A 27,989-nucleotide genomic window follows, 5' to 3' on the forward strand; every position below is an offset into this window, starting at 1 on the left:
TTCATTTGTCTATTCTTTATATTTAGTGCGATTTGACAGCAGATGAACGTCACCGTTCTGTGCTCGTGGACGCGAACCACCACCACAACGGCACAAGCCACCGTGATCCGGATTCGGATGGGCGCTGGGAGACTGTGGGGTTCTAAAAATACGCAAACATTAAACGCGACAGTTTCTCTCAACGGCGCAGAAAACCCGCCCCAACACCGGTTGGGTGAGGCTAAGGCTAAAACTCGAGCACAGAACCACCAGCGGCCGGGGTGCGTCGTGTAATTGAGAGAGGTTTTAAGTGGAAAATCGAGATCGTTGCACGCATCGTGCGTGCTATGATCGTGAGACGAGGGCTCAATTCGATGGGGGTTTGCGAGGTGCGAGATTGCCATTGATAATTAGTGATGGTCGGTCGTGTTTGAAGGCCACTTTAACAACCCAGAGTGTGTGCGCGAGTGAGAGAGAGAGAGAGTGAGCGAGAGAAAAGCAGGAAAAACAAAACACCCCCCAAAACAATCCAATCGCGGAAGGACGACGTTTCGCGGCCACGAGAAAAAGATTTTCCCTTCGAACATAAACACGCGCAACATGTCGATTTCGAACGGGAAAACTTCGTCCGACATCGAGAACGTGGACTGGAACTCGTCCGGGATGTTGACTCACACCAGGTAAGCACAAAAGCACAGCATTAGACATCGTTTGTACCGGGCAGAGACGGTGGATGCGCATTAGGGCATTAGGGAGGAGCAAAAAAAAACCGGGAATCATCGAACCGGTTCCCGATGGCGTCGTTGTGCCTTGGGTTTACCTGTTTTTTCTTTCTGCTAAATGATAATGCCGTCGTCGTTGTTGGCCGATATATCTTGCTTTATATATTGCGCTTCCATTTCAGCCGGTACGGGTTCGTTTCCCGGTTCTACTGGGTGGGTTGTTATGTCCAAGAACCTGTTCCGCAGGTATACGGGATAAGTTCCGGTAGCAGGCTTCCCGTGGCTTTCTCATGTTTCAACAAGGAAATCATTCTAGAGATCCATCTGCTGGGTTGTTGTAAAAGTTACAGCACTTTAACTGCCCAAAACATGTGCCATAAAGGAGCTTAAATCGTTGCAGAACCCACAGAAACGATGCCGGTGGGCTTAATCCGACAACCAACGAACAAGAACACGATATATCTCACCAAAAAGAGCCAATTTTCATTCGTACAAATCAATTCGCCTACATCAAAAGCATGTCAGCGCCGCCGGGGTTCGCCTTGGGAGTGGATTTCCATGGAGATTTACGTCATGTGGCAATTTGTTCCCACCGTGCGCCTCCTTTGTTTGTTTTTGTCTCAAATGACACGACGCAGGGTGGCGCTTTTCCGGATCAGCTATTTAGCTGACAATCAGTAGGCCCCGTTTTTTCGTAACCTCATCCAAGGCGCGCCATTTAATCCGATTAAGCTCAGCATCGTTCTAATTCCAAAACCCCTCCCGCAGCGCGCATAATAAAGCCGCGCACACAAATTGATCGGCGTAATTTATTTCAACCATCCAACAAGCGCGACCTTCTTAAGATAAATCTGACGATGACGATGGGGATGAGGAAAACGCGCAATTCGCTTCGGTTCAACGGCCTGCTCGGGCGCATGTGTGAATGAACGTGACCCACGCGAAAATTAAAATAATAATAAAACAAAAAGCAAAAAGGAGCAAAAAAAAATAAAACGACCATACTCACTGCACTTTGCACGACGCCGCTCGAGGGGCACAATGTCTCGCGCACAAAACCGGTCCCCCGTGGCTTTGCGGTGCGTCTCTCCGTCCCTCAAACGGTGGGTTTTCGTGTAATTGCGAACCAACTGTGCGGCCCCACGTGTGTCTAAAGGATGGTGTCAGTTGGAAGCAGCTCTCTCGACTGGCCGCCTGCAGTACTGTGGGGTTGGGGGGACTGTTTAATTAGCCACCAGAAGGGGGTGGTTGGTGAGCTTTTCGGCTCGACCAGCTAACGAGCCTGACCCTAGGGCTAAAGGGTTTTTTTTTCTGTTGGGGTGGGATTTTTCACTTTCTCCAGTACCGGCGTGCGTGCTCACGATGATGAGCCCCGTTAGGCCGATGTTCGGTGGCCGTGAAGGTTTCTCGTGATTCTAATGAAACCTCCTTTTTTCACCCACAACCTAGCGTCGGTGAAGCAGACGAGAGAGGCGGTTGTAAAGCTAGGGCGGCAGGTGAACGACTTAACGTTTTGCATGCAGATTTATTGATTCGACATTTAACAAAGTGCATGTTGCAGCTCTCAAATGCTTGGAAATGGGTTGTTAGTTGGAGCGTTTTTTTCTTCTCCTTCTTCTCTCCTGGCAGTCTCTTGAACGCATCCTTTTTTTTCCTCTCCACCACCCACAGCTCGGAAGGAAGCAGCTCTCGAGCTCAGCGAGTTTTACCATAAGCCATGTAACATTTTAAGCAGCTTAAGTGTGCTTCACCCACAAGCATCTTTTGCAGCAGCGCCGTGGAAAGCGAAGCGAACATTGAAACTGCTGACCTGCATAACTTCTGTTCAACGAAAAAGTCGAACGTCCTGCTTGCGATATTGCGTTCCGGTGGAAGAAAGCAACAAAAAAAGAAAAGAAAAGCCCTCCCCACGAATCCTCGCCGCAATGCACACGAGTGTTCCGAGAGCCGGAAAGTCTACCGAACAGGGTTCGTTGTTTTGCTTCAGTTTTCATCGCCGGTAGCCTTGGAAATGCGTGCGCTTCTCGAACGACTCCAACATCCGGGTTTGTCCGTGCCCGATGAAATCGATCCCCACCGTTTTGTTGGTTGAGCGTATTTGGCTCCGACAGTCCTTGGCGGCGTCACGGTGTCCCATGCACAAACCCCACGTGCTCGAAATCCTTCCGATTCGCTTGTTTGTAGGGTCACAGACAGGGCAGCACAGGGCAGGCCAGACAGTTGAACGGGAAACGGGGCAGGTGTGTAAAGGCCACAATCCAACAGGAGCAAACGCACCTGCTGCTCCGAGTTCGCGACCAGATGGGGCGAGAACGTGCCTGATACAATATTAAATTACCCTTTGCTCTCTCTTCCCACCCTCCCACCACCGTACTAAATGGGTCTCCCCCCCCACCCCCCCGGGAGGAACACAAATGCACGTGCACACAAATGCATGCCCAGCCAGCCGCTGGAAACTGGAGCACACGTTTGGTCGCGCGTTCTCTGGGACGCGTTCCAGTTTTAACCGAGCCGAGAATCTGCCGCCTGTTTGTTGAAGGAAAAGCCCCGTGTGGGTGGTGTGGAGGTAGAAAGGGAAGCCGGTGTACTGCCTGGCCCGTTGTTATCACTCCGCAAAACCCCGCGCAAACAAAACCCGCAATCGTCGCTGTTTTATCAGCGCTGGGAGGCGCGGGTTTGTGAACCATTCGGTCGGTCAACATCCAGTAGCCTGATGGTGGATATATAAATGTTGGATTTTGTTGAAGGATTTCTCGACAACGGTGGGGACGAGGACAGAAGGAGGGAGGGGGGGGGGGAGGGAGGGAACCGATCCGACGACACCGCGAATGGTTGGGTCAACAGACAGGAGCTGTAAACAGACACACAAGGAAGGCAGAGAGATTAGGCGTGGGATTTAGATAATGTTTGGCCTTACTGGGAGAAAAAAGGGAGGCCTATCGATTTCCTACCCTTGTGTGTGTGTGTGTGTGTGGGGGGGGGGGGTGTACTAATCTTGACACAAATAGCGAAAGCTGCGCGAAAATCGTTGGAAAATACCTTCCGCTCTTATCGGCACCTTTGTTGCTCACGTGATTTTTGAGGTTAGGTTTGGGATGACCCCGTTTTTAGCGAGAACGTTTTACTACACCTAGGCTGAGGTGTTGGATCCTTCGCTGTCAACGATTGAGCTTGAGTTTAAGGCAAACGGACGTCGAGCTTCGTAAAGCTGAGCCGTAAATTTAGCTTAATGTTTCATTAACCTCCCGCCCGTCCGTTCGGAGACCGGTTTGCGGACAGATTAGCGAGCCTAATGCAGCTTTCAAGTGCACTACGCCGCGTCTCGGGCAAAACGATATTATGCAACTGCTAATGCACATTTGCTCAAGTGGCACGTTCGCTTGCATCCGTCGTCGTCGTTGTCGTCGTCGTCTCTAGGCAGCGGGAATCCTGTGGTATCGATTTCACCGACGAAAGCGTCGTTGTTAAGTGAGCATTTGTTAATCTGCAACTCCAAGACGATGAGGTGTTTGAGCTGCGCGAAGATTCTTTTGTTTGCTTCTCTCACAAATCAAGACTCCGGCGCGAATTTAACACAATCGACAAATTTTGGCATGCGGGTGTTCATTCAAATTGGAAATGCGCCTTTTTTGTTGTTGTTGTTGTTGCCCGTTGCTTAACGCAATTGAGTGACGATGATAGCGGGCGCGTTAGGACAATGAGCGGGGTTTGGCGTGATTGCCATCAATTTACCGGCTGTAAATTGTGCAATAACGTGCCGTCGACACGTCATAATGTGACGCGAGGCTCATTAGAACTTTATGATTTAATGAACCTCGTTGGGAGGAGGGCGCCTTAATACGAAAGAAAAAAGGGTGAAAGATGGCAGCAAGGGCCGTTCAGGCGCCTCGTAATAATCGGGCACCAGCTGAGCCACTTCTCGATCACTGACGTCAACGGGCCTTTTATTCCCACTTGTCTTTCCTGTGGGAGGTGTGCTTGCTTGATGGAGTATTGTGGTGAAAAAATGGGACGAGATAAGGTGAAAAAATAGCCCAGCACCGTAGATTGCTTTATTAAGCGATCTCCAGCTGATCGGATGCAGCTGCCAGCATGCGGAAAGTGTACCGTAATGCGTTGTAAACTCTCTAAACCTCAGTCCTGCCGATCGCACAAACGTTGTAACCTTCGCTTTTTTAGCTCACCGGCTTAGTGCCGCTTACAGCTTACGTAACAACAACAAAAAAAAACGCCCATGTAAATCGCGTACGGATCACACGATCGCAAATTTTTGCCTGTCGCGCTTTAGTGGGCAGCCGGTGGGCTCGTGTTTTATGCACACAGAGACCCCACAAGCGAGAGCCCTTTGAGGCAGAGAGCATAGATCGCATGCACGATTGACCGCCACAGGTCGGGAAAGCCACACGGAGTCGTTCTCGCTTCCGATGGTGCAATTTTTCGGCCTGGCATTGGGCGTTTTTTCACAAGGTCGAGGCTCTACCCTGGGTTCTTCTTCACACTATTCAATCTTAATTGAATCCCCCCCCCCCCTAAAAAACACCAAAACCCACCAGCGCATGTCTCCCTTCTTCTCTCAGGGGGTGGGTTATTTTAAAAAATCGCAAAGAAAGTGATAAAATTGAATGGCTTCTCCTTCGCGCGATCGGGCACGTCGGGTAAATTACCTACAGCGGTAAAGGTTAATTTGTTCGCTAATAAAGCACAATTTTACAAGCGCACACGTTTAGCTTATGTGGTCACTTGTGTTTCCAGTGGGTGGGGAGGGTTTCACCGGACAAAGAGTTGTAACCCCACGTCGGGTTGTCGTCGAGCTGGGTGTATGTTTTCTTCTTCTTGTTTCACTCTTGTTCTCGTCCTCGTCCCTTCTACTTCGTGTGTGGAAAGAGAAAACCCTTTACAACCGGAGCTCCCAAAATGTGTGGTTCAGTAACAAAACCCCCACCCCCTGCCAGTGCCACAAGCGTGGGGAGAAATGAAAGCAAAAGAGAATGACAAATCGCACTGCACTATCTCTCTCTCTCTCTCTCTCTCTCTCTCTCTCTCTCTCACTCTCGCTACCAATCAAGGTCAAGGTGAGACGCGCAAGAAACGATCTCACTTTCACCACTCGAAAGTAACCCCGTCTCGGGTGTCGTTAAATTTTCCGCCCGAAAAGCAACTGGCGGTGGAAAAATCACCAGTCGGTGGCCGCCTGCAGTAAATGCCTCCAAAGCCACCGAAAGCGTGCTCTTAGCCGAAGAAGGTGTGCTGCAATAAATCCCTTCCGTCCAGGGGGGTTTGGCGAATTGTGTCCAATTGTGATCCATCCGCTCCTTGGCCCCGGCTTTATTGGCGCGCTGTGGTGCCGTGGTGAAGGTGCATTTTCTTTTGATCACCAACAAAGGGGACAACCTTGTCCTCGGGAGGATGGGGGGTTGGTTTGTAGGGCGGTGTGCGTGCGTGTACTGCGATTGTCCAACAATCCAATGCCTTGTTACCGGTGCCGGTGTGTGCGAGGGTCTAGGATGGGAAGGTCTCGCGGAACAACGCCAACGTAAACGATGGCCGTGAAGTCGATTTTTTGGAGTGCATTAACTGACCGCCGGTGAGCCGATCAAAGGTCAAGTGCAGACCCCCGATCGACTCTTGTTCCACCTGCAAGGTTGCAGCACCGAGTGGAGGAAATTGTGTTACGTTGATTGAAGTTTTTCCTCTTCCATTAACCGGTGCGGCTTGGAACTGCACGCACGAGTGTGGTGGGGTTTTAATTGTGCTTTTATTTCGGTGTGCGTCCTCCCTGGGCGAAGGATGGATGGTGATCTCCGGCGAATGCACAAAATTCCAATTAGTAAACCTTTAAGACCGGCTCCATGATGAGCTGATGATGAGAAACAGATGCTCTTATATATATTTTAATAACACCCCTCGGACACGGTTGTGAGCGTCATTCGATCGCGTTCACTAATGCCCTCCCAATATTGCGTTCCCTTCGAAGGGCGAATGCACACCGTACCATTTCCCGCTCGTGGGTGAAACAATCGTGTGTTGTTTGAATAAAAAAAAAACAACCCACCCCATCTCGTCACCGGTGTTGGGTGATTTCCGGACCAGCCAGTTTGCCGGCGTGTGGCTCGGATCGTACCAGGGCCAATGGCCCTTCTTTAGCATTCTTCTCGCGTTACGATCGCCGATACGATCGACCGGTTGGCCCTGAAGCAGGGCTCTACCGCGTTTACGGAAGCTTTTGTGTGGCTTTGTTGATGCCGTTGGGTGGTGGTGGGCGAATTGCATTTATAACATATATATCTGTTTCCTCCCTGGGAAGGAAACAGTTGTTTTGTTTTTTTGTTTTCCGCTACTTCGCTACGGTGGAAGCGAAAGAGAACGCACACGGTTCGATGCATTTGTCAACGTTTAATAGATGTGCTGAAATGAATTCCCATCCATATGCAGCTTCTCTGCGGTAGGGGTTCGAATTCCGAAACACCCACGCCAATTCCTCATACGCCGGCAGGTGTAGCGATTTTACATTGGGCTGTATTTTCACAACCATGGCGCGTATGGTCCGTAACGTATGAAACCAACGACCGACACCGAATTAATCGCGCTGGTATTACGATATTAAATCGGCTCTCAAACACGAGCTCTCAACTTCAGCCCACCGGTGGTGTTGACGTGGTTTACCCCGATTGATGTACCGCATTGCAATTATTCAAACATCGCCCCCCGGGGATATGGAATAAATATAAATCGCGATTTGCGTGCGCCAAATGTGTCACCATCGCTTGGCAATTAGCCAGCCCACACGTTCTCCACATCGCTCCCCCGGTGCTGGTGGAAAATGGTTTTTCCTTCTGCCCTCGTGCGAGCAATCTATACATTCTGATGACGTGCAACTGAAACCGTGCGTCACGGTGCGGAAATCTCTTGCCACGGCCATGATTTCACGGGAGGGCGAGGTTTTGGAGCGAACCGAAGGCAACAGTAGTAAAGGGGAAGGTCATCAATTTTCCCGATTACGAGTGTGTAAAGTATGCTGCAAGGGTGGGAAAAAGATCTCCCACCTTATCCGCTCGAAATTCGTCCTTGTAGCAGGCAAGTTTCCATGTTTTTATTGTCTGACTTATGCTGGGAGATTATGATAAACTTCGTGAAACGGTATGAAGCGATAACAGAGTGAAGTTTGTTTATACTTCATGAACGGTTTCTTCGACCTGACGCCTCGAGTGGTGAAGCAGCAATAGTGAATATTATACACTTACCTCTAATTATGGGCCGGAGTTTTCTTTTCGCATTGCTTTGATAAGAACACATCCACCATGTGAAAACACGACCGGCGCGTTAAGATGATAAGTTAAGTTGATTAGACTGTGATCGATATTACACACCCACCACGCTGGAAACCAGCGGGAAAATGGTGCCACGAAATGGGCTTCGGAAAACCCTCGCGCGCTTATTTATATTTCAACGCTTAATGTATTGACATTCGCTTCCACCTTCTCCATCTCCTGCTGGCCACCATGACGCACTTGATGAAATGTGTATGCGTGTGTGTGTGTGTCCTGTTTTTCCCTTCGTGACACTCAACTTAAGCCTTCGGGTCGGAAATGCCCGTAGGTGACCCATTGTGACACTGGATAGAAGCTCCCAAACCACCGTTTTGGGTAGGTTAATGAGGCCTGCTAGCTTTACTGCCGACAGAACCTGTATCTATTCTCTCCCCCACCAGAAAGCTGTCTGAAAAGTTAACGCCAACGAAAGCACCCGTTTCGAATGACGACAACACGCAGATATGGGCGAGTTTTCCAACCCCCCCAAAAGGTTTATGGATCGATGTCCCTTTTTTACCGACTGTTGTTGGGTGTGGAATGAAAAGGGAGCGATATTATGCCCGCCACCAGTGGCTCATTGCAACGTTGTTTGTTTCAGGGAAATTCTGACGAAAACCCAAACCCCAGACGACAGGTGGAACGTCCTTCCATGCAAAAAGGACTTGCCTCCCACCGTAGGTGTTTGCTAATAACTTGATTTAGGTGGTCTTAATAATGCTATAAAGCGTCCTCAGCCCAGCCATGCCGCGTTACGCAGGTTGTTGTCTCCTTTAGATGCCGCCCTGAGTGCGTCTTAAATCCGTTTTTGCCGTTTCACGCAACACTGCTAATCGTTCGCAATATATCGGATTAGCTTCCGTCGTCCTCGATACTACCACAGCACGGTGCCCGTCTCATTGAAATGCAATTCACGTGCGAATCGTCAACTGAAACATGGAACGTAGAAGCGACGGAACAAATGACAGGTTTTTTTTTTCGTGGGTTCCGGTGGGTCATCGGCAAAAGAAGGTTACAGTAATAAACCGCCTCACTCCGGGCGTGTGGGAGTCATTTGGTCACTTTTAGACCTCTCCAGCTCAAACCAAACCCCTTTCAAAGTCTGCTAGATTGCTGTGTGCAATGCAGCCAGCCAGCCCCCCCGTTACTGGGTGCTTAATTTTAAGCTTTCTGCCCACCTCTCGGCGTGATAAATTGTACAACTAAATGACCACACCGCGATCGGTCGCAATTTTTTGTCCATTTTCCGCATCGTCTCCAGCCAATGGTGCACCGATCTTGGCCAACCGGTTCCCTGCGTAAGGGGGCTTTCTCGGTAGGTTCAGGTTGACCGCAATGCTTCTGAACGCTGGAAACGGTGCCTCGTGGCGGTGTTGAACCCAAATCGGGCACCACGGTTGCTGGTTTGAGGCTTGTTTGTGAACACGAGCAAATCGACTGCCTTCGGTTGGGTTGGTGTAAATCCCTCCGAACGGGCTGTTCTAGGCTGTGGCAGAAGCGTGCTCGATGCGGGTGTCGAGTAAATGATATTTCTATTCGCTGGATTGTATTTCAATCGGTTTGTTTTTTGATTCACTTCTTTTTTTAAACACCAGTTCTGTTTAGAATGAACTGGCCGGATCACATCACCGACTCTCCTCCTCCGTTCGTTGTGTTTAGTAGGCCGATTGGCTTATCGCTGACACCGATGACACCGGAAAAACAACACCATTCTCATCGCTGGTCGCACCTAGGGCTAGGGAAAGCACACACAGAGAGCGCGACTATTACCCAAGTGCCGTTGTGCTGCATTTGTTGAACGAGAGCATTAATGACTGTAATTGATTTTTGGAACATGCAATCTTATCTTATCGGTCAAAAGGGGGGGGGGGAGACTTTTATTTACCAACAGTCGTCGCTGCCTGCAGTAGGGGGATTTTTGATAAGCCTTCAACTGCACTCGACTCTCGTTCTATGGTGATGGCATCAATCGAATTCTCAAGCGTCATCCTCTCAGGACGTGTGCTTTTTTGTTTGCAAGCAGAGGGAAGTAGAAAAACTGCAATCACTAAAGCTGAGCGTTTGTTTTTTTTTTTTCGTTTGGAGTCTGGGTCTTATCGTAAAACCGACGGCGTGCCGGCGTTTGCCGCGTTTCGATGCTTAATTTCCATCGCGAGCAGGACGACACCGAGGGCTGTGTTGTGTTCTAATCTTCGGTGGTTGATGCAAACACACCCATGCAGTGAGGCACTTCGGGCGTAAGGCTGAGTTTACCTTTTTTTTTTCAACCAAGCAAATCTAGCCCACGAAAGGGGGCTTTTTTTTCTTTCATCATGGCGGATGGAAAAGCGAAACCGTACACCTCGCCTTTAGAATGGCGACTTTAAAGCGATCGTTTTTCACGTTAGCGGTTTTTATTTACCATCAACCGCACGACCAGAGACAGCGATGTGGCTTTATTCTTTCTGCGACGTCTCGCGCGGTGGTGGATTAAAGTTTAGCCCAGTTCCGAAAGTAGATTAACAGCTAATAGGATCGCGCGTGGAGCGTTTGGGGGGGGGGGGGTGTTTTTCCGCAGTGTTCTTGCTGAGCTGGGGAAAGCAAAATCCTCCTTTAATGCGTCGTTTAAACCGGCGCGCCTGGTCGTCGGAATGTGTCGTACAACTGTCACGATAAATCCGCCTTTCCCTCGGACTTCGGACGAGGGAAAATGGAACATCCCACCCACCCACATTCGGGAGCGGGGGGTTGTAATTCACTTTTCACCCCCCATTCCACCTTATTATGGGCCTCGAAATATAGGTCATGCCTCGTGAGTGGAGGCAAAAAAAAAACACACACAAAAAGACAAACCCGCTTCACATCAGCTTAACTCACCCCCGAGTGGCGTGTGTGTGTGTGTGTGTGTGTATGAGGATAATTAAATGGAAACCACATAGATAACCATGTACGGGTCGTCCTTTACCAGCCCATCTGTTCATCCTTGTGACGCGTGAGGGAAGGCCTGCTGGTGGTCGCCATCTCTTTTGATGGTGATTTATGGATCGCTTTCAGCGCGGCGAGGATGAATGCACGTGACCGTGCGCGCGCGTGTGTGTGTGTGTGTGCGTGTGCCTTCCCCAGGAGTGTGACGTTTGTGGTATCCTTGACACACATCCTAGCCAACGGGTTTCGCTGGATCGGAATGCTGGATGGGTAGCTTCAGCGGCTTGATTCGCTTACCCACCGTGAACATTGTTTTTCCAATGCTTTTCCACTTCCAATGGCGATTACCGACGCCCAGCAGATATACTTGACGCTTGTTTTTATTGCTTTTCGTAACGCGTGGGGGCGGGGGTGGGTTAGTTTAACACGCAAGCGTTTATTGGCCTCACACGTGGCTCAATCGGAGCCTCTGTCCCTGGCGGTGTGTGTTTTTTTCATCGCTCCAGCTAAAAGCTGCAACGGCTGGCCATGTATCCCATGGAAAAATCCCGATATTCAAGGACCGATAAGAGCGCCATGCAATCCGCGGTGACCGCGAAGCTCAATCCAGCACAAAGCCGCTTGAGGGTTGCGGTCATTTACCGTCGCGTGGTAAAAAAAAAAATAGCCTCCTCCCTTTTTTGTCCCGAACCCCCCCCCCCCCCCCACGTGATTGTTATGACTGGTGCACTTGCTTCGGTGCGCCACCGTTTGCACAATTCCATTTTTCCTCCCCCTCCACCCCCAAAAAACCCCCCTGAATGCTGATGTTTTCGTTTCGTTTTTTTTCCGCGCTTTTTTTCCACAGGTACGGTTCCACCAGCAGCCAGGTGTCGCAGAGCAGCGGCGACATTTGCCGCATCTGCCACTGCGAGTCGGACACGCTCAACCCGCTCCTGACGCCCTGCTACTGCTCCGGCAGCCTGAAGTTCGTGCACCAGACCTGCCTGCAGCAGTGGCTGACGGCGTCGGAAACGAACGCCTGCGAGCTGTGCAAGTTCCCGTTCATTATGCACACGAAAATCAAACCATTCAACGAGGTAAGAAGAGTGTCCCCACCATGCATTCGGAGCCCTTCCGGGAAAAGCCAAGCGTGGCGGGGGGGGGGGGGGGTGTATCATTGCCGTCAATTCTGTGTCGTGTCAGCAGGAAGGAAAGAAAAAAAAGCGAGAGGAAAATAACACGCCTAAAGGAAGCAACACACATACACCGACCGATGCCGCCGGGACGTGTGATGGGTTTAATTTCGGTTGGGTGATCGAAATTTAATCGATTTTCATTTTCACACTCCAGTGTGCTTGGGCCCCCCTTGGGCGGGGGGCAGATGCACCCATGTGTTCTGCTTCTACCTACCCCCCGTGCTGGGTTGTTGCCCAAGGACTTGCAGCACTTTAAGCTGACTTTGGTGACCGCCCAGGGCCAACGGAACGGCGATGGAAGCTCGATGCTAACGACCAAACCAAACACTCGATCGCCCTGCCGAGCAGCAGCAGCAGCAGCAGCAGAAATAGCAGGGACATTTGCCGAACCAATTTGCGGTTGGACACTAATCGGAGCGTTGTCGTCTTCGTCAGCGTGTGTGACCCTCTGGGAGCAGGGTGTAACCTTACGGTCATGTCCTTCCGCGCGTTCATGTGCATGAAACCTTGAAGATAAAACAGCGCATCTCCCGAACGAATGTGTGTTACATTGACCTATATATTTTCCGACCAACCGCACGCGCTCTCCCTCGAAAAGGGCGTCCATCCGAACTCGCAAACGGTTCCTTTTTTTGGTTTGGGTGATTTAAATCTTTACAGCGATGGGTGGTGTGGCGTGTGTGTGTGTGCACACGAACGGGAAGCATGTGAAAGCCCTTACAAAAGCAACCTCAACCGACGAGCGTTTGCTTGCCGTTCTTTTATGGCACGACGTACATCGGCTTTTCGTCTATCTCTGGTGGATGGTTTTTTTTTCTTCTTTCATTACTTTCTTCTTCTTTTTTCCTCCCATCCTCCCCCCCAGGACGAGCGTCTTCTCATCGCAATAAATAACTCCCCGTTCCGGATCATTACGGTGGGGGGGTTACTTTTCCTTTGGCCCTTTTTTTTTGGCCTCTGCAATGGCGCTTTACGAACAGCAGGCGGCGGGAAAATTGCGCAAGTGTCCATGAGCCACCTAGTGGCCCTGGGCCTGGCCAGAAGAGGCCATACTACATGCCGCTATCGGTGGCCAACCAAAGGAAGGTGTTATGGGGAGTGATTTCTTTTTTTTTCTCTCTCTCTCTCTCTCTCTCTCTCGAAGCTGATCCGTTTTCCGACCCGTTTTTCACGGGCTCGGGGTCCCGCGCGGAACGGAATGTGGTGGGACCAGGGCATGGCACAATCCCGTAGAAAAAGAGGACGCCATGTTCCTGCCACGAGTTCTTCTATTCCCTTCGCAGCGCACACCACCACGGCCCCTGCACGTGCTAAACAATTCATGCATTTTTAATGCTTTCACTTACCGCGCGCTCATTCCAGCGTCCAGAGTCCTGAAAGATGTGCCAGAGAACGCTCGTTAAAGTGCGGAGGTTGCCATTTTCCGGGAGGCGGATGTTTATTTTCACGAACCACCACAGATCCACCCCCGTCGGAACGCCCTGTGGGGGGTTGTGATAGGAGATATTTTCGGGGTGCTACCACGGGGGCCACGAGCAATAAAACGGGGTTTCGGGAGCTGTTTTATCTTTTTTTTTTCTCTCTCCTTCTGATATTCAGCTGTTTAAGCCCGCGTTAAACATTTGCCACCGGGAACGTGAGCGAGCATAAGATAAACATCTCGTTGGAAAAGCGTAAGCTAAACATCATCGCACGCTGTCGAACGCTCCCCGGCACGAGGGTTTTTTTTTTGGTTCTGGATTGTTTTACATCAGCTCCAGCCGGTCAACGGTGTATGCTATTCAGCTAATGAGCTCGCTAAGCCCGACGCGCAGGATATGGAAATTACGACACCCGAGACCCACATGATTATGTCCACACCTGATTCAGCTTTGCGCGGTTTGAAGTTCAAGTTCAAACTTTGAAACAAAACCGCGACTCGTGTCGCAGCATGGGTTTGGAAGAAAGATTTGTGGATGGTTCAAATTATGCGCCATTGCGTGTTTTTTTGATCAAGGTGAACCCGATCCGGCCTTGTGCGCGAAACACGGTTGACATTCTTCTGCGCACCCCCTATCGGGTGGACGACGGAGAGAAATGAGATCAATCGGTCATCGTGTTTTATTCTACTGTTGTTCTTCTTCTTCACCGGTTTGGAAAGGACGAGCGATCGGGTGATCCTCTGAGCACTAGGTCACACGCGGTGGAGGTTTTTTTTTATTAATAAACTAAAATCCTTTTAAAATGGAAATCATTTCGCACGAGAGAGAAAAGAAAACCAACAACCCAACCCGTACGGTACAAATCATCTTCTGCGAGGGGAATAGAAGCAAAAAAAAATGGCCCCCCAAACTCATTTGAATAGCACCTTCGAATGGAGCCGATCGTAAATGCAAACGAATGCCGCCGAAATGATCCTGTTTCTCGTGGTTTTTGTATTAATTCGTTTTTTTTTTGTCATTTTTTTTCTGTCTCCTCAGTGGCGCAGCCTGGACATGTCCGGTGTGGAAAGACGTCGGCTTTGCTGTGCGGTTCTGTTCCACTGTGCGGCCGGTTTGTGCGTCATTTGGTCGCTGTGTGTGCTGATCGAACGAGCCGCTGAGGAAGTACGCCGTGGCCAGATTGGGTGGCCCTTTTGGACTAAGTTGATCGTGGTAACGGTCGGGCTTACTGGCGGCGTCGTCTTTATGTACATTCAATGCAAGCAGTATTTGAACCTTTGCAACCGCTGGCGAGCGAGAAACCGGTAAGACAGACCCCCCCCCCCATTCCCTAAGGAAGAACTCATGCTCACACTGCGATTTCGGCCTTTTTTTTGTAGCATACTGCTCATCCAGAACGTCCCGGAGAAAATCCATCCACCGCAATCACCACAAATGCCCCAGTTCCGGCGGGTTCATACAGCGGCCACATCCGGCCAGTCGCTCGGTGGCACTATGGGCATTAACGCAGTCAATAACGCCGTCACGGCAACGGCCAACTCGGCAGCAGCGGCCTCAGTCGCCCAACTGAACGTCTGCCAGTCATCGTTCGATCACCCACTTGGGACGACGGCTGTAACGGTTAGCGTTGGTGGAAGTAGTGGCCCTTCAACGGGCGGTGGTGGTAACCATTGCGAGCTGCAACTGAGCCAACAGGGTCACATTATTGCGGCAAACATCGAGAGCAACTCGATCGGTGGGTACGATCGAGACTGGACACTGGACGATATCAGTCAGGTGTCGTTTAAACCGTGCCTGCAGGGCAGCGGAAGCCTCACACCGATGCCGTTTCATGATTCGGTGCACAACATTTGCGAAACGACGACCGGGAGTGGCAGTGGCGTTATGGTGATGAGTGCAGCCTCAACCACGGCCGCAGGATCTGCTGCCACCGGTGCTGGGACGAGTGGTAGCAATAATCATCGCTATTCAACCGCGTCCAGCTCGTCAAATCAATGCGCTCAAAGTACGGAACAAAGTGTAACGAACAATAATGGAGTGGGTAACGGTGGGGCCAGCAAACCGATGGCCGGTGCTGAGCTGAATCTGTTAAGTAAGCTCAATAGCGTAGCATCGGAGAGAAGCAGAAGCAACTCGCCGAATGTTGGGACGGCGGCGATGATTCCTCCAACGGGTGCGGGTGCGATGGGACGGTACGTGAATTCGGCCATATTCCTCGAAAACCGCGACATTTTAAATGATCCTTGCGTCACGGAGGTTAGGAACCAGGAGCCGGCTAGCAAGCTGTACCATCGTCACTCCACGGTACTGGCTGGGTCGTCTTCCGGATCGTCCTTTGGCCGGGAGGATGGAGTGGCTGTGGGAGGAACAGGTGGCGGACAAGCCGAACCGAACAAAACATTCCGGCGCTACTCGGACACGAAGCTGCTGCAGAAGCAATCACTCAGCTTCCCTCAGGAACCGCTCGCACTGTGTGAGATTGGCACGCACACCAAAGATCAGCTGCTGCTGAATCCTAAAAGTATCATCTACGATATGACCAGCCTGCTTGGGCCACCGGTTGATGCGAAGGACACGGCGAATGGTGCCGATCGGCCGGTGATCGCTGAAAATGCAAATAATCGGCATCATCACGCGCACCATCACCATCACCATCATCATCATCCGCACCATCACCATCGGCATCATCATGCGTTCCATCATTATCCTCATTTAGCGCCGGATGGCCGACCGAGCGAGGATGGTACGCAGCAGAATGCGATTCAAACGACAGACATCCAGTTCGAGAGTGGTGGCGCGTTGGATGATGACGCACTGGAGATGAACATCCAGGATATTCTCGAATACGACCAGCTTCAGCAGCAGCAACAGCAGCAGCAGCAGCACTATTACGCCCAGGACAAGCAGCACCGTGTTGGTGTTGAACAACGGCTGTCGTTGGAGAACATTTTGCAATCCTCGTACCATGATGATCCTGGTACGGAAGCGATACGACCGTACTACGATCACCACGGCCACTCGATGCTGTCGCTGAGTCTCGCTAGTAAACCGCAACCTGCGTCCTCCGCTCTGCTTCCGGGCAGCCGTCCACACGGTCAGGTGATGTCCGCCCTGTCCACCGACTATCCGTATCCGCGCTCGACGATGGCCGGTACCGTTGTCGTCGCTGATAGCGATCTGCACCGTCCCTATCAGCAACCGTCACATCCGCAATTGCAGCAGCAGCGGTCGCACTGTTGCACCGAAACGCCGGACGCAAGTACGTTCGGTGGCGACAGCAACAAGCTGAAGCTGTTCAAATCCCTGCCCAATCTGAGTGCGAGCAGTGAAAACTTGCTGCCATAGGCGCGGGGTCCCGTGGATCGGATCCCACGAAGGGAGAGAAAGTTCTAATTATTTAGCATGAGGCTGGTCACGCGCTCACACGGCCGTGTGGGGTGTAAAGAGATAAACGTAATATATTTGTGATTGTTCGCTAGAGTAAACCAAGCTGTAGAAGATATTTTAGCAGGGTTTTATGCATTAGCGATGTGCGGGTACTCGCATCGCTGGACATAGAAGCGGGTTGGATGATTCGATGTCCGACGAGTCACCGAAGGAGATGGAGGTTATCCAAGACGATAGCGCAGCAGAAAGAGGGACGAAGCTAAAGCAAATGGCGCCAATTTTCCACTTTCCTGTTCTTGTATTCTCTTTCTTCAGTAGTCACGTGTTAACGTTGAACTTGCAGCCCAACCCGTACTAAAACACACAGCAATTATAAAGTCCCATTATACATTTTCCGTGATTCTGGCGTCGACGACGGGCACGGCCCGCCGTTGGTACTGTACTGTAGATAAAACTCTATACTAATAATGAAACCCCCAAGTCATACACCGATATAGCGCAAACGGTAGGAATCTTGTGCCAGAGCTGATCAGCATATGAACCTGGATGGATGGAGATGGAAGCGATGAACCAAATTTTAACGAACGTTTGCAAAGAATGAATCAGTAGTGCAGGTATACCCCGGAGCACCGTAAGAAGACGCGCTGGCGTTTTGTCTCCATCCCACCTTATGTTGTTCGGTTGATAAAGAGCGAAGGGATGGCTAGGTGATTGATTACCCCATCGGAGTTTCTCATTGCGCAAAGGAACGCGAAATTAGCAGCAAGGTGTACATTAATTCTAGTGATAACTGACTAATGAATAATTATTAACGCGAATATGTTACTGTTTCATTTTACTATTTAAAGTGTCCAATACAATTCGAATCGAAATCAAGAAAAAGAGTGCCTTTATTCTTGAATTGCGGATGAAACTTAGTTGAAAGAAGTCTCTTCCATCTTCGTTACTACGATACTTCGCACCATTTGAAATGAAGCGTTTTGAAACGTTTCGTAACTGCTGATGAAGCGTTTATTTTCGCCCTACCTTTTCGAACATATTTGAATTCGAGCCGCATGCACATGTATGCTTTTAAACTCGAACCATATTTAATACATCCCATTAAAATTATACCATTTAGGTCCTATTTCTTATTTATCTTCTATATATCATTTGTTCTATTTATAAAATGTTAATTTGAAATGTATAGATTTGCTTATGGCCATGAAATAACGCACCAGTATTTTTCAAAACAAATTTGACAGCTCTCGATCAGGGCTGTCGTAAGTCTCCGCGTGGGGTCTATTTTGGTTTTTCGTCCTACTGTCAAAACAACGCTCACTTGCCTCCAAGAACAACGCGAAACACAGCGAATCATTAGTGGATACAGTGCGCGAAACAATAGTCGTACGCGGAATTGTTCTCGTGAATGGCAAACCGATTTTGAGTCAGAACGTCGCGTAATATCCACTCGGATAGTTGTGTGTGAACTACAATACGGAAGGGGCATTCGGGTCGGCCGTGAACTAGTGCGTCGGTGGGTAAACTTCACCGTGGTAAAGTGAACTGTGCACGAGAAGTTCTTGTGGTGTTCCGTGAATCTGTTCCGAGGCAATTGTGAAGTTTCAGTGAACCACGGGAAAAAGCTCTTCGCGTCTCGAAGCAGTGCATCATGAGTGCAGGCGATGTAGGTGCCGAGTTGCGGCGCAGATTGCCAGCGGAAGGCGACACCAGCCACCAGCAGGAAAGCCCAAAACAGCAACACCAGCCACCGGAGTGCACCACCACGGAAAATTCTGATCATGTACGTCCAGAACCACCACGCTCCAATAGGCGCGCGTAGGGAGTCGGGTTTACCATCAGGAAAACGGCGGGGGCTTGCGAAAACTCGCAAGTTCGCAGTTTATCGATTTTTCCTCCGAGTGCTCGCCATTCACCAGCTTTTGCACGGGAGAGCACCAGAAGGAATGTTCGCTCGCTGGAACCGAGCGCTTCCCGAGAGTAACGTGACGGTGGGATGGAACGGGCAGAAGTCGATTTTTCTCACTTTCTCCCGGTTTTTCCCAGCATTGCACCTTCCGTACGGACACGCTGAGCGGAAAAGCGGAAAATCTTGATGATGAAAACAGCGTCATCCCACGCAAACGGTTCATGCTCTGCTTCGCGCTGGATATGTGGATTCTGCTGAATGTAAACATGTCCTCCTCCGCCTGGCCGCGGTCATCTGTGATTTTTCCTCCATTGCTCTCTGGCTTCTCTTTCTCTCTCTCACTCTGTCTCTCTGAGGACTTGGGACGAGAATTGGGAGCAACCCGTATGGTGTGTTGTGGCCATCGTTGTTTTATCGTTTTCCAGCCCACCATTATTGTCTACCCCCGTGGATGCATGCATTTTATCTTTATGGCGCGCGCGCATGGCTCTAATTAAATTTGCGACCAAAATGTGCGCGCCCCTCCATCGCCGGGTGTGGAGGAACCAACCGATGGTGGTTCCGGCGTTCTGCAAGAATCCTCGATAGGCCACCGGAGGCGCCGTTCCCGATGGGGGTAATCCAATTCTCCGGGCGGAGTAAATACGTTTCGTAACGCGCTGGAACGAGTCCCCCGAGAACATGCCACATAATCACGCACCCACCATCGGTCGCCATCGGTTGCAATCGTTCGGAATTAAATCACGCCATCGATTGTGGCGCTCCCGTGCTTTTTTTTCCGCAATTTATTTAATCTAACACAATGTGGCGCGCGCGTCCATCGGGGGGACTTTAATTTGTGTTATTCCGCTCTCGCTACTTCCCGCGAGACTGACCATGTGGTTACATGAATAATCACAATATGGAATTTTGCGCGCTGCTTTATGGCCAATTTACAGCGCTATTTCAAGCGACCGAGTTGCTTTTGCGGCCTTGGCGAAAGAACAAAAACCGCCCTTTACAGGTTTCTTAAATGGATAAGGCCATTCTCCGCTACATGGTTGCTACGATGCACTTACTTTTCAGCACCTGCCTGGGAAGCAATCGCTCTAAACGGCAGTGAAATGTGATCGATCGCCCGCTGAGAGAAAGAGAGTTAAAAATAGTATCATCCTTCGGAAAGTGCGCGCCGGCATACATATTTGTTGGATGATTTTTTCTTTGCTCCTCGTTTTACGACGGGTCAGGCGAATGGGATGATGGGGCGCACCGCGGCCGTGGGAAAACAAAACACAAACCGATCGCGCCACCACCAGACAAAGTTCGTATCAGCATATTCCCGTTCCGCTTTCGGAAGGGATCCAAACAACGGGGTCCTTGCGACTATTATCGCTTTGCGCCGTTAAGCATCGGTTTGTAGAGGAAAGATGTTTTGCTTGGAAATCCGGAGTGTGTTAGGGAGAGCAATTATGTAATGTATTTGCCGCCTTCCTATCTCGGACATGGAACGGTCGTTGATAGTAACACCCAAAAATGCTGGCTTTATCAGCAACCGCAGCCACGTCCGCTGGTCATGTGTGTACTGACTAATCTCTGGGCCGGTTCTTGGCGAGATTGGATGATTTGGGTGCGGGCATGTCGTACGAGTTTTGGATGTAAGATCCTGCTATGGCCACCAGTCAGCTGTAAAGAGAAGACGAATTGATTTTAGGAACACAAATAGATGGGAAAAGTTTACTCTCTTTCGGGCGTCGAACCGGTTTTTTCTGAAAGGAAAAGGTTTTCTCTTTTTTTCGAGCTCATCACTACACATTCCTGAGATTTTTTTTTGAAAACATGTTTATTACTCTCTATGGTTGTTTAACTTTAGATGACACACGAGCGTCACATAAAATTCATTTTAATCGTCAATGACAAATTCCGTTACTCATTCTCTCGAGGGAATGTGCTTTAAATTGTTATTTAAACAGTTGAAAGTGAAGTTTGTTTGCTACAAAGTTTCGTGCGTATTGCAGGAATGTTTGTTTAATAGTGAAGAATGTAGGTAAAGGGATTTCCAAATGGTTGGCAGCATAACCCATTGGAAAATATATTATTGTTTCATTATTATTATTTCAAATATAATTTTAAAATGGATTAAAAATACGAGTAGATGGGAATAACATATGTAATATGTCCATATTTTGCCTCTGGGCGACGTGTAAATAATTTTGTTTTTTTATTATCTTTACAGGTCGACTCCGAGACGGAAACGGAGGAGCGAATGCCGGAGGAAAAATATGTCGATGAAATGGCCAAAAACCTTCCCCAGGGAACGAACAAAATGCCGGAGGTTCTCGGTCAAGCGTTGAACGGCCTGCCCGATAGGTGAATAAGCCACAGAGACGATAAGCGCGCCCCGCGTCTAGGCGTGTTTGGGGTTCCGATGAAGTTTGAACCCCCTGAACTTCCGGTTCGGTGGCCTCGCATATATTAAACGGCTGCACCGTACCGGCTGCGGGTGTATACACGGTGAACGGAAAACATGCCATAAGCTGCGCTTTCAACGAGCGCTTTTAATTGCCACACCAGTGCACGTTACTAATTAAATAACCCCACTGCTACTGCTATAGGAATTGCACGTCGTGAAATCTAGCCATAGTCTGGTAGCGATGTTTCATCGCAAAGCCTTTAGAACGATTTGGAGGTCATCGTCGAGTTCGCACTGTTTGCAATGTTTCGCTCTCGGTTAGACCGTAGCTGCCATTCCATTAACTGATTGCCACACCAAAGCAAACTGGCTTGTAATTGGATATGGTAGAAAGCTTGTTTTGTCCGGTGAGGTCTATCACGTTGGCACGTATTGCACGAAATCCCGTCAAGCTACCTCAATGTCAAGATCACCATGACGAGCAGTTCTCAAACCACAAGCGAATGCGTCATTGGCTTACGTCTCTCGCGAACGAGTGTGAATGATAGAACGGGGGATGGAAAACAAACGAAACATCTTTTTTATAGAATTTCAAAAGCTTAGGAACAAATCCCCCTTTTTTGTACATCAATGATGCTCTAACTTATCAGCCTTAAAGACATCGGCTGTACGATTGCCTCAAAAATCTTAGTTTTAAATGCTAGGCACCAATTACAGAAAATAATAGTGTCTCTTATACTCTATTTAATGTGCGATTTCTCATCGTTTTGCTTTTAGGTGGAAGAACTGGGTGATACGAGGCATCTTCACGATGATAATGATCAGTGGATTCTGTTTAATCATCTATGGCGGACCTTTGGCATTGATGGTGACGGTGAGTACGGGGTGTTCTATTAGAACTCGGGTACTAATCATTATGGCATGAATCATGGTGCGATCGTAATTTAGGTCATGTCAACAAATGCAGCAAAATCGTACCTTCAATAAGCTTCACAAACTTATTAGATTTAGAAGACAACAATGCAAATGTGAGCTATATAGCGCTCATTGTAACTGTCTTTAAGTGACACGTTTTTCGGACGGGTTGTCCATGTCGCGACAACGTGCTCGGCTTTAAAAGGGGTTAATTACGAAAAGGAGGATGCAGTACGGGAAATGCGTTACTATTTTATTTACCTACTGTTTCTTATCCGATGGTAAAATTTTTAATCTCTAAGGGGTACGTTTATTGCAATATAAGTTTCGAACTTTTCCTATCCACAAAACACAGTCTTACTGGCTGAAACATGGACATACGCTTACGAACTATCGCTAACGCTGAGCGGGATGTGATGTGGGGTTTTGGGTCGTGATGGGATTAGTACGATCTTTTTTCCTACTTGTAGACGGATTCTTTCATCAGTTGATCGGCAGATTTGGAACATTTGGCACAATTCTCGACGCTGTTCCTACAAAACAAAAAGGCGAGATGATACAGCTGGTTAGAGTGCCTGTCCGGAGCAATTCGGAAGCCTATAGCTTACCGTATGACGTTGGCTAAAATGTTGTTGCGGTTCAGTTCGCTGGCGAGCTTCGTTTGCAAGGCCTGCATCATTTCCTCTTTGGCCTGGAGCTGCTGCTTAAGCTGTGAGATTGTTTCCTCCTGAGCCTCGAAAATTACCTGTGTGTGAAAATAGCAAACGAAAGGAGGAATCAATCGATGTTTAAATGCAAACGTCCGAGCAGCAGAACATACCCTGGACTCTTCCATACTCTCGGAATAAGACGGCGGTTCATCGAGACAGAAAAAGTCTCGCACAGCCTGGCACGTGCGCATCACATCATCCCCAAGGATGGTGTTAATGAACACCTGCAGCCCCTGTATCCGGTTGTCGATGAAGCCGGTGCTGAAGTTATCGCCGAACCACTTCTTCCGCGGAAGCACGAGATTACAGTGCGGAAAGACGGTCTTCAGTTTGTTGTTTAACCGCACGAAGTCGGTGTAACGGCGCAGCACCAACCAGCACGTATGCGAAATGCTGTTTTCGATGCGCAGTTTGAATATCTGGTGGAAATGGAAAGGAGAATGTTATTATTTTTTGCCACTCAACTTGAGACACCCGCGAAAGCTCGAACATTTTGGTACAGACGGTCTGAACAGAGGCACAGGGCATAGGACAATTACTGAACGAGGGCACATCCATAATTATTTTCCAGGCGCATGTGTAATGGTCACAATACATAATGGCGGCCAGTTGCCTGTTGCCAATTGATCTATCATTATAAATGTAACTCTCATAACCAACGACGCTACTGCGAACAATGCGGCGATGCGCATTGTATCATCTCAATTATCTTACGTATTGGCTTAACCAACAATACGGAGCTATACAAATATGCCATAAATTTGTGCGAAATTTCCGATGTTTAGTTTCTTCATAGGAAGAGTTTGTATCGTCCAAATGGTACACCTCCCATAGAGTGTAGAGTTGGAGTATAATTAGAACGTAGCGTGCAACGTTGGGGTGCGAAATACTCCCAGATAAGACCTTACGTTCCTTTACCGTAAAAGCGCTCGATAAACGGAGTGTGCAAAAACACGAATTCTGATCGATGCCAGTAAGAAGGGAAAACTTCCTTCAATGCAACACCCCCTTGTGCACATATAGTGGGAGTAGAAGCGCACGCATGCTATGCACTCTACCCAACCGAATTGCAATCAGAGGTGTTGTGTTAGTTTGTTTGTAATTCCATCGCGCAGGCGCGCCATATTTGTAGCCCATCCGCGCACCGCCGTACATGCCAACGAACCGCGCTCGTATGCGTGCCACGCGGGCCAGATTTTCAGCTCTGCCCCCATCCACCTACACTCACCGTAAATCGAGCTCTCTCCTCCATGACCTCATAGCCCACGATGGGAATGCGAACCGCGCTGGCATTGGCTTTGAGATGTAGCTCGGATTTACTCGTCCCAAAATCGCTACTGCTCAGCTCCGACGCACGGCGGCTCTCGTACAACCGTTTCGATGTTTGTGTCGATCCACCACTACCACCCCCAGCATCACCACTACCCCGGATGCTGCCACTGGAAGGCAGCGATCGAGAAGACTGCTGCTGCTGCTGCTGCATCGCACCGGTTTTCCCGAACGATGGCAGCAGCGTATTCTTCACGGCCAGCGTTTTAAGGCACACTTCGGACTTCGCACCCAAGAACAAATTGTTGCTGCTGAAGCTGTCACCAACGGTGGCCACACCCACACCCGATCGGCGATCGACAGTTCCTTCGAGATGGTCACGCAACGCACTAATCTCACTTTCCGACCGAACCGAACGCAACCGCTGCTGCTGTTTCCTTGTGTGGTGCATGTGCCGCACCGTCGGCAGTGCTGGGCACGAGCTGCAACGTCGCAGCGTGGACGATACCGTCCGGGTTAGCACTGATGGTGCAGTTGCACCCGCGTGTTGCTGTTTGCGCTTTGCATGCTGGCTTTGTATGATGGCCTGAACCGATGGGACAGTTGTCATCTTCATGGCCGCCGTTTGTGTCACCGTCAACGCAGCTGTGGCGCCAACGTAGGGCAATGCTGGCAGTGGTGCCGTCACACCAACACCAGGACTATTGCGCTGTTGGTGGTTGATAAACTGTTGCTGCTGTTGCTGGCGCTGGGAGGACGATAATTTCTCCCTGTCCCGCTTCTGGATGGCGCGCAGTGACATCGTGTCGTTCCGTTCACGTTCGCGCACACAAACCGCGAATCGTTCGCTATCGGGCAAGAAAGGCCGTCCCCACACAACTGCGGGCCTCCCGGACGCGCTTGTTTATTTATCGAATTAGTCACTCCGTATCGCGGGCCCACAACGGATTGCGTAGCAGTTGAGTTGTTTATCTCGCTAGAAACGCAATTTGACAGATGAGCTCGCGTAGTAGGCCGTATCACTTGCTTAAGAATCCTTACAAGACACCACCATCGAAACAAGCTAGTTTTGCACCGAAAAATGCGGGATCACGCGTTCACTTTCTTCCTGCTGGCCAGCTAAGGGAGCCACACTAGCGATCAAGCCGCGTTACGCGATGCGAAATGAATGAATTCGTACGGTACGGTGGGGCCAAGCGTTTTCTCGTTTCGGCCAGCGAAAGCGAAATAATACTAATAACAATGAGTGACGGCCGTGTCGTGGTCGCTACGCGCAAAATACCACCCTACCCTCGCTCCCTGTGTGGGTTGATGAGGGGGTTAGTCGACGTCCCCTCCCCCCGAAAGCGGGTGGTGGGCGGAAAGCAATCACTTTTGTTATGCCTCTTACGGGGGGGGCGTGCGTTGTTGGGCGGCTTGGTGGTGTTCCGGCGTTTCCTTCACCGTATGGCCATGCGTATCGACCGATTCTCCTGCACTTTCTCCGGCTCGCCGATGGCTCGAGGCAGCGAAAGAGGCGACGTGTTGCGAAAACCTTCGCTAGAAAGCGAACGTAGCATTCTCAACCGCGAACACACACACCCCAACCGCGTGTTGTTGCTCACCGCTTTTCCCGCTTGGCAAGGGCACACTGGTGCACACGACGGTTGCTTTGTTGTTACCGATTACCTTGCCGTAGAAAACTGCTGCTGTTTGCTGCTGGGCGAAAAGATAACACCACGGTTTTTGTTTCACGACACGCGTGCAGCCGCAAAGGTGTGTTGCTGTTGCTCTGCCACCACTCGAAGGAACTATGCTCGAGCTCCTCGTTTACGGCAGCACCAGAAGGGAACCGACCAGCGGTGTTGTTGATGATTGCGTTCCGTCTCGGTTCACCTTCAGTGGCCACCTATCCCACGCATACACAAACATACACCCGCGGGAGTGATCTCGACAGCACCGGCAGCGATGCGCAACACGATGGTGCTCCTCTGGGTGCTTGATATAAGGGCAGACAGAAATCGAAACTGAACCCCGTTGCACATACGCGGGACCAGGCTTGGAGGCCACATCGGCGGCTGCATACACGAACACATGCGCTTGATCGTGCGCTGAGAGCGATGCGTTCCGCCGCGCCGCGAGTGATCGTGCTTGTGTACGTGTGCAGCAGCCGATCGATCTTCACCGAGCAGCAGCAGCAGCAGCAGCTGGCGGTATCTCAAACCAGGTGATGATCGTCGGCATGCGCGGTTGCTATAGGCGACCGGCAGAGGCTGCTGAGCTACTACCACATGCACGCGATCACGCACAACGCGCCAAGATCGCGTCAAAACATTTGCCTCTCGATCGACGGTGCGGAACAGCACGCGATCGGGTGCCCTTTTGGCGGTTTCGGATATGATGGTTTAGACTGGCCTTTGGGAGGACACCTGAAATTGGTCTAAACACATGCTTTAAGGCCAGTTAAAGAAGCTCGAATGGTTTGGCCAAGCGATCTATAAGCAAATTGAATCATCGTTTAATCATTAGCCATGTTTATAAATGCTTTCCTTGACCACAGTACTTGATAAACATATTATTGTTTGCCCAATTGCAGGCCCTCGCCGTACAAGTGAAATGCTTCCAGGAGATTATTTCGATCGGCTACTCCGTGTACCGCATTCACGGTTTGCCCTGGTTCCGCAGCTTGTCCTGGTACTTTTTGCTGACGTCCAACTACTTCTTCTACGGTGAAAATTTGGTCGACTACTTCGGTGTTGCGGTCAGCCGTGTGGTACGTTAAAGGGTCCATTAATCTGTAATTTTCCTCACTAATGATCCTCTTGTTTTTGGGTCCAGGATTCGCTGCGTTTCCTAGTCAAGTACCATCGCTTCCTATCGTTCTGCCTGTACTGCATCGGGTTTGTCTGGTTTGTGCTGTCGCTGGTGAAGAAATACTACATGAAACAGTTCAGCCTATTCGCCTGGACCCACGTGGCGCTGCTGATCGTTGTGACGCAAAGCTACCTGATCATTCAGAACATTTTCGAGGGTCTGATCTGGTTTATCGTACCCGTCTCGATGATCGTGTGCAACGACGTGATGGCGTACATGTTTGGGTTCTTCTTCGGTCGTACACCGTTGATCCAGCTCAGCCCAAAGAAGACCTGGGAAGGCTTCATTGGAGGTGGGTTTGCGACTGTCATTTTTGGGCTGCTGGCGTCGTACTTCCTGTGCCAGTTTCAGTTCTTCGTCTGCCCGATCGAATACTCGGAATCCGAGGGACGGATGTTGATCGAGTGCGAACCTAGCTACTTATTCCGGCCGCAAGAATACAGCATTGAATTGGTATGGCAAAGGAATGTTGATTTTGGTGCCCAACATAATGATGTTACATTGTTTTTTACTTTCATCGTTTTTTGCAACAGTTTGGTGCCAACAAAACACTTACGATGTATCCCTTCCTACTGCATTCGCTCTCGATGAGCATCTTCAGTTCAGTGATTGGACCATTTGGAGGCTTTTTCGCTTCAGGATTTAAGCGTGCATTTAAAATTAAGGTATGGTAGAAGCAATTTGTTGTAACAATAGTGCTCGTTAATTGTGGAACGTTAATTTCAGGACTTTGGAGACATGATTCCCGGACACGGAGGTATTATGGACCGTTTCGATTGCCAGTTCTTGATGGCAACGTTTGTTAACGTGTACATCTCTAGCTTCATCCGTTATGCTTCGCCACAAAAATTGCTAAACATGGTAAGGGAGCGATTCGTCTGTCGCCTTTCGAATGCGTTTCGATTGTTTTTACTTTGCTTAATGCTCCCTTATTCCCGCAGGTGTATAGTCTTAAGCCCGAAGAACAGCTGCAACTGTTCAACCAGTTGAAAGACAGTCTCGAAGATCGAAATATTATTAATCTAAATTAAGGACCCCTTTCGAAG

General features: G+C 49.7%; 3 protein-coding genes across 3 annotated transcripts; 2 read left to right on the forward strand and 1 right to left on the reverse strand.

Moving 5' to 3' along the window:
• The first annotated feature begins 579 nt into the window (after positions 1 to 579).
• On the forward strand, positions 580 to 17,749 carry LOC128722608 (uncharacterized). Its single transcript, XM_053816282.1, has 4 exons — positions 580 to 659; positions 11,760 to 11,991; positions 14,550 to 14,815; positions 14,891 to 17,749. Exons 1-4 carry the CDS (start codon positions 580 to 582, stop codon positions 16,854 to 16,856), a joined length of 2,544 nt encoding a protein of 847 aa, XP_053672257.1. The 3' UTR covers positions 16,857 to 17,749.
• Positions 17,750 to 18,549: 800 nt separating this feature from the next.
• On the forward strand, positions 18,550 to 27,974 carry LOC128727121 (phosphatidate cytidylyltransferase, photoreceptor-specific). Its single transcript, XM_053820989.1, has 8 exons — positions 18,550 to 18,681; positions 21,020 to 21,153; positions 21,974 to 22,070; positions 26,666 to 26,842; positions 26,908 to 27,396; positions 27,477 to 27,608; positions 27,670 to 27,804; positions 27,885 to 27,974. The coding sequence occupies exons 1-8, from the start codon at positions 18,550 to 18,552 to the stop codon at positions 27,972 to 27,974; spliced, it is 1,386 nt and encodes a 461-aa protein (XP_053676964.1).
• On the reverse strand, positions 22,390 to 24,892 carry LOC128727123 (uncharacterized). Its single transcript, XM_053820990.1, has 4 exons — positions 24,050 to 24,892; positions 22,932 to 23,240; positions 22,720 to 22,856; positions 22,390 to 22,644 (listed from the first exon to the last, which is right to left on the reverse strand). Exons 1-4 carry the CDS (start codon positions 24,890 to 24,892, stop codon positions 22,572 to 22,574), a joined length of 1,362 nt encoding a protein of 453 aa, XP_053676965.1. The 3' UTR covers positions 22,390 to 22,571.
• Positions 27,975 to 27,989: the final 15 nt, after the last annotated feature.

Source organism: Anopheles nili, chromosome 3 (genome assembly GCF_943737925.1).
Source record: "Anopheles nili chromosome 3, idAnoNiliSN_F5_01, whole genome shotgun sequence".
Classification (NCBI taxonomy): Eukaryota; Metazoa; Arthropoda; class Insecta; order Diptera; family Culicidae; genus Anopheles; species Anopheles nili.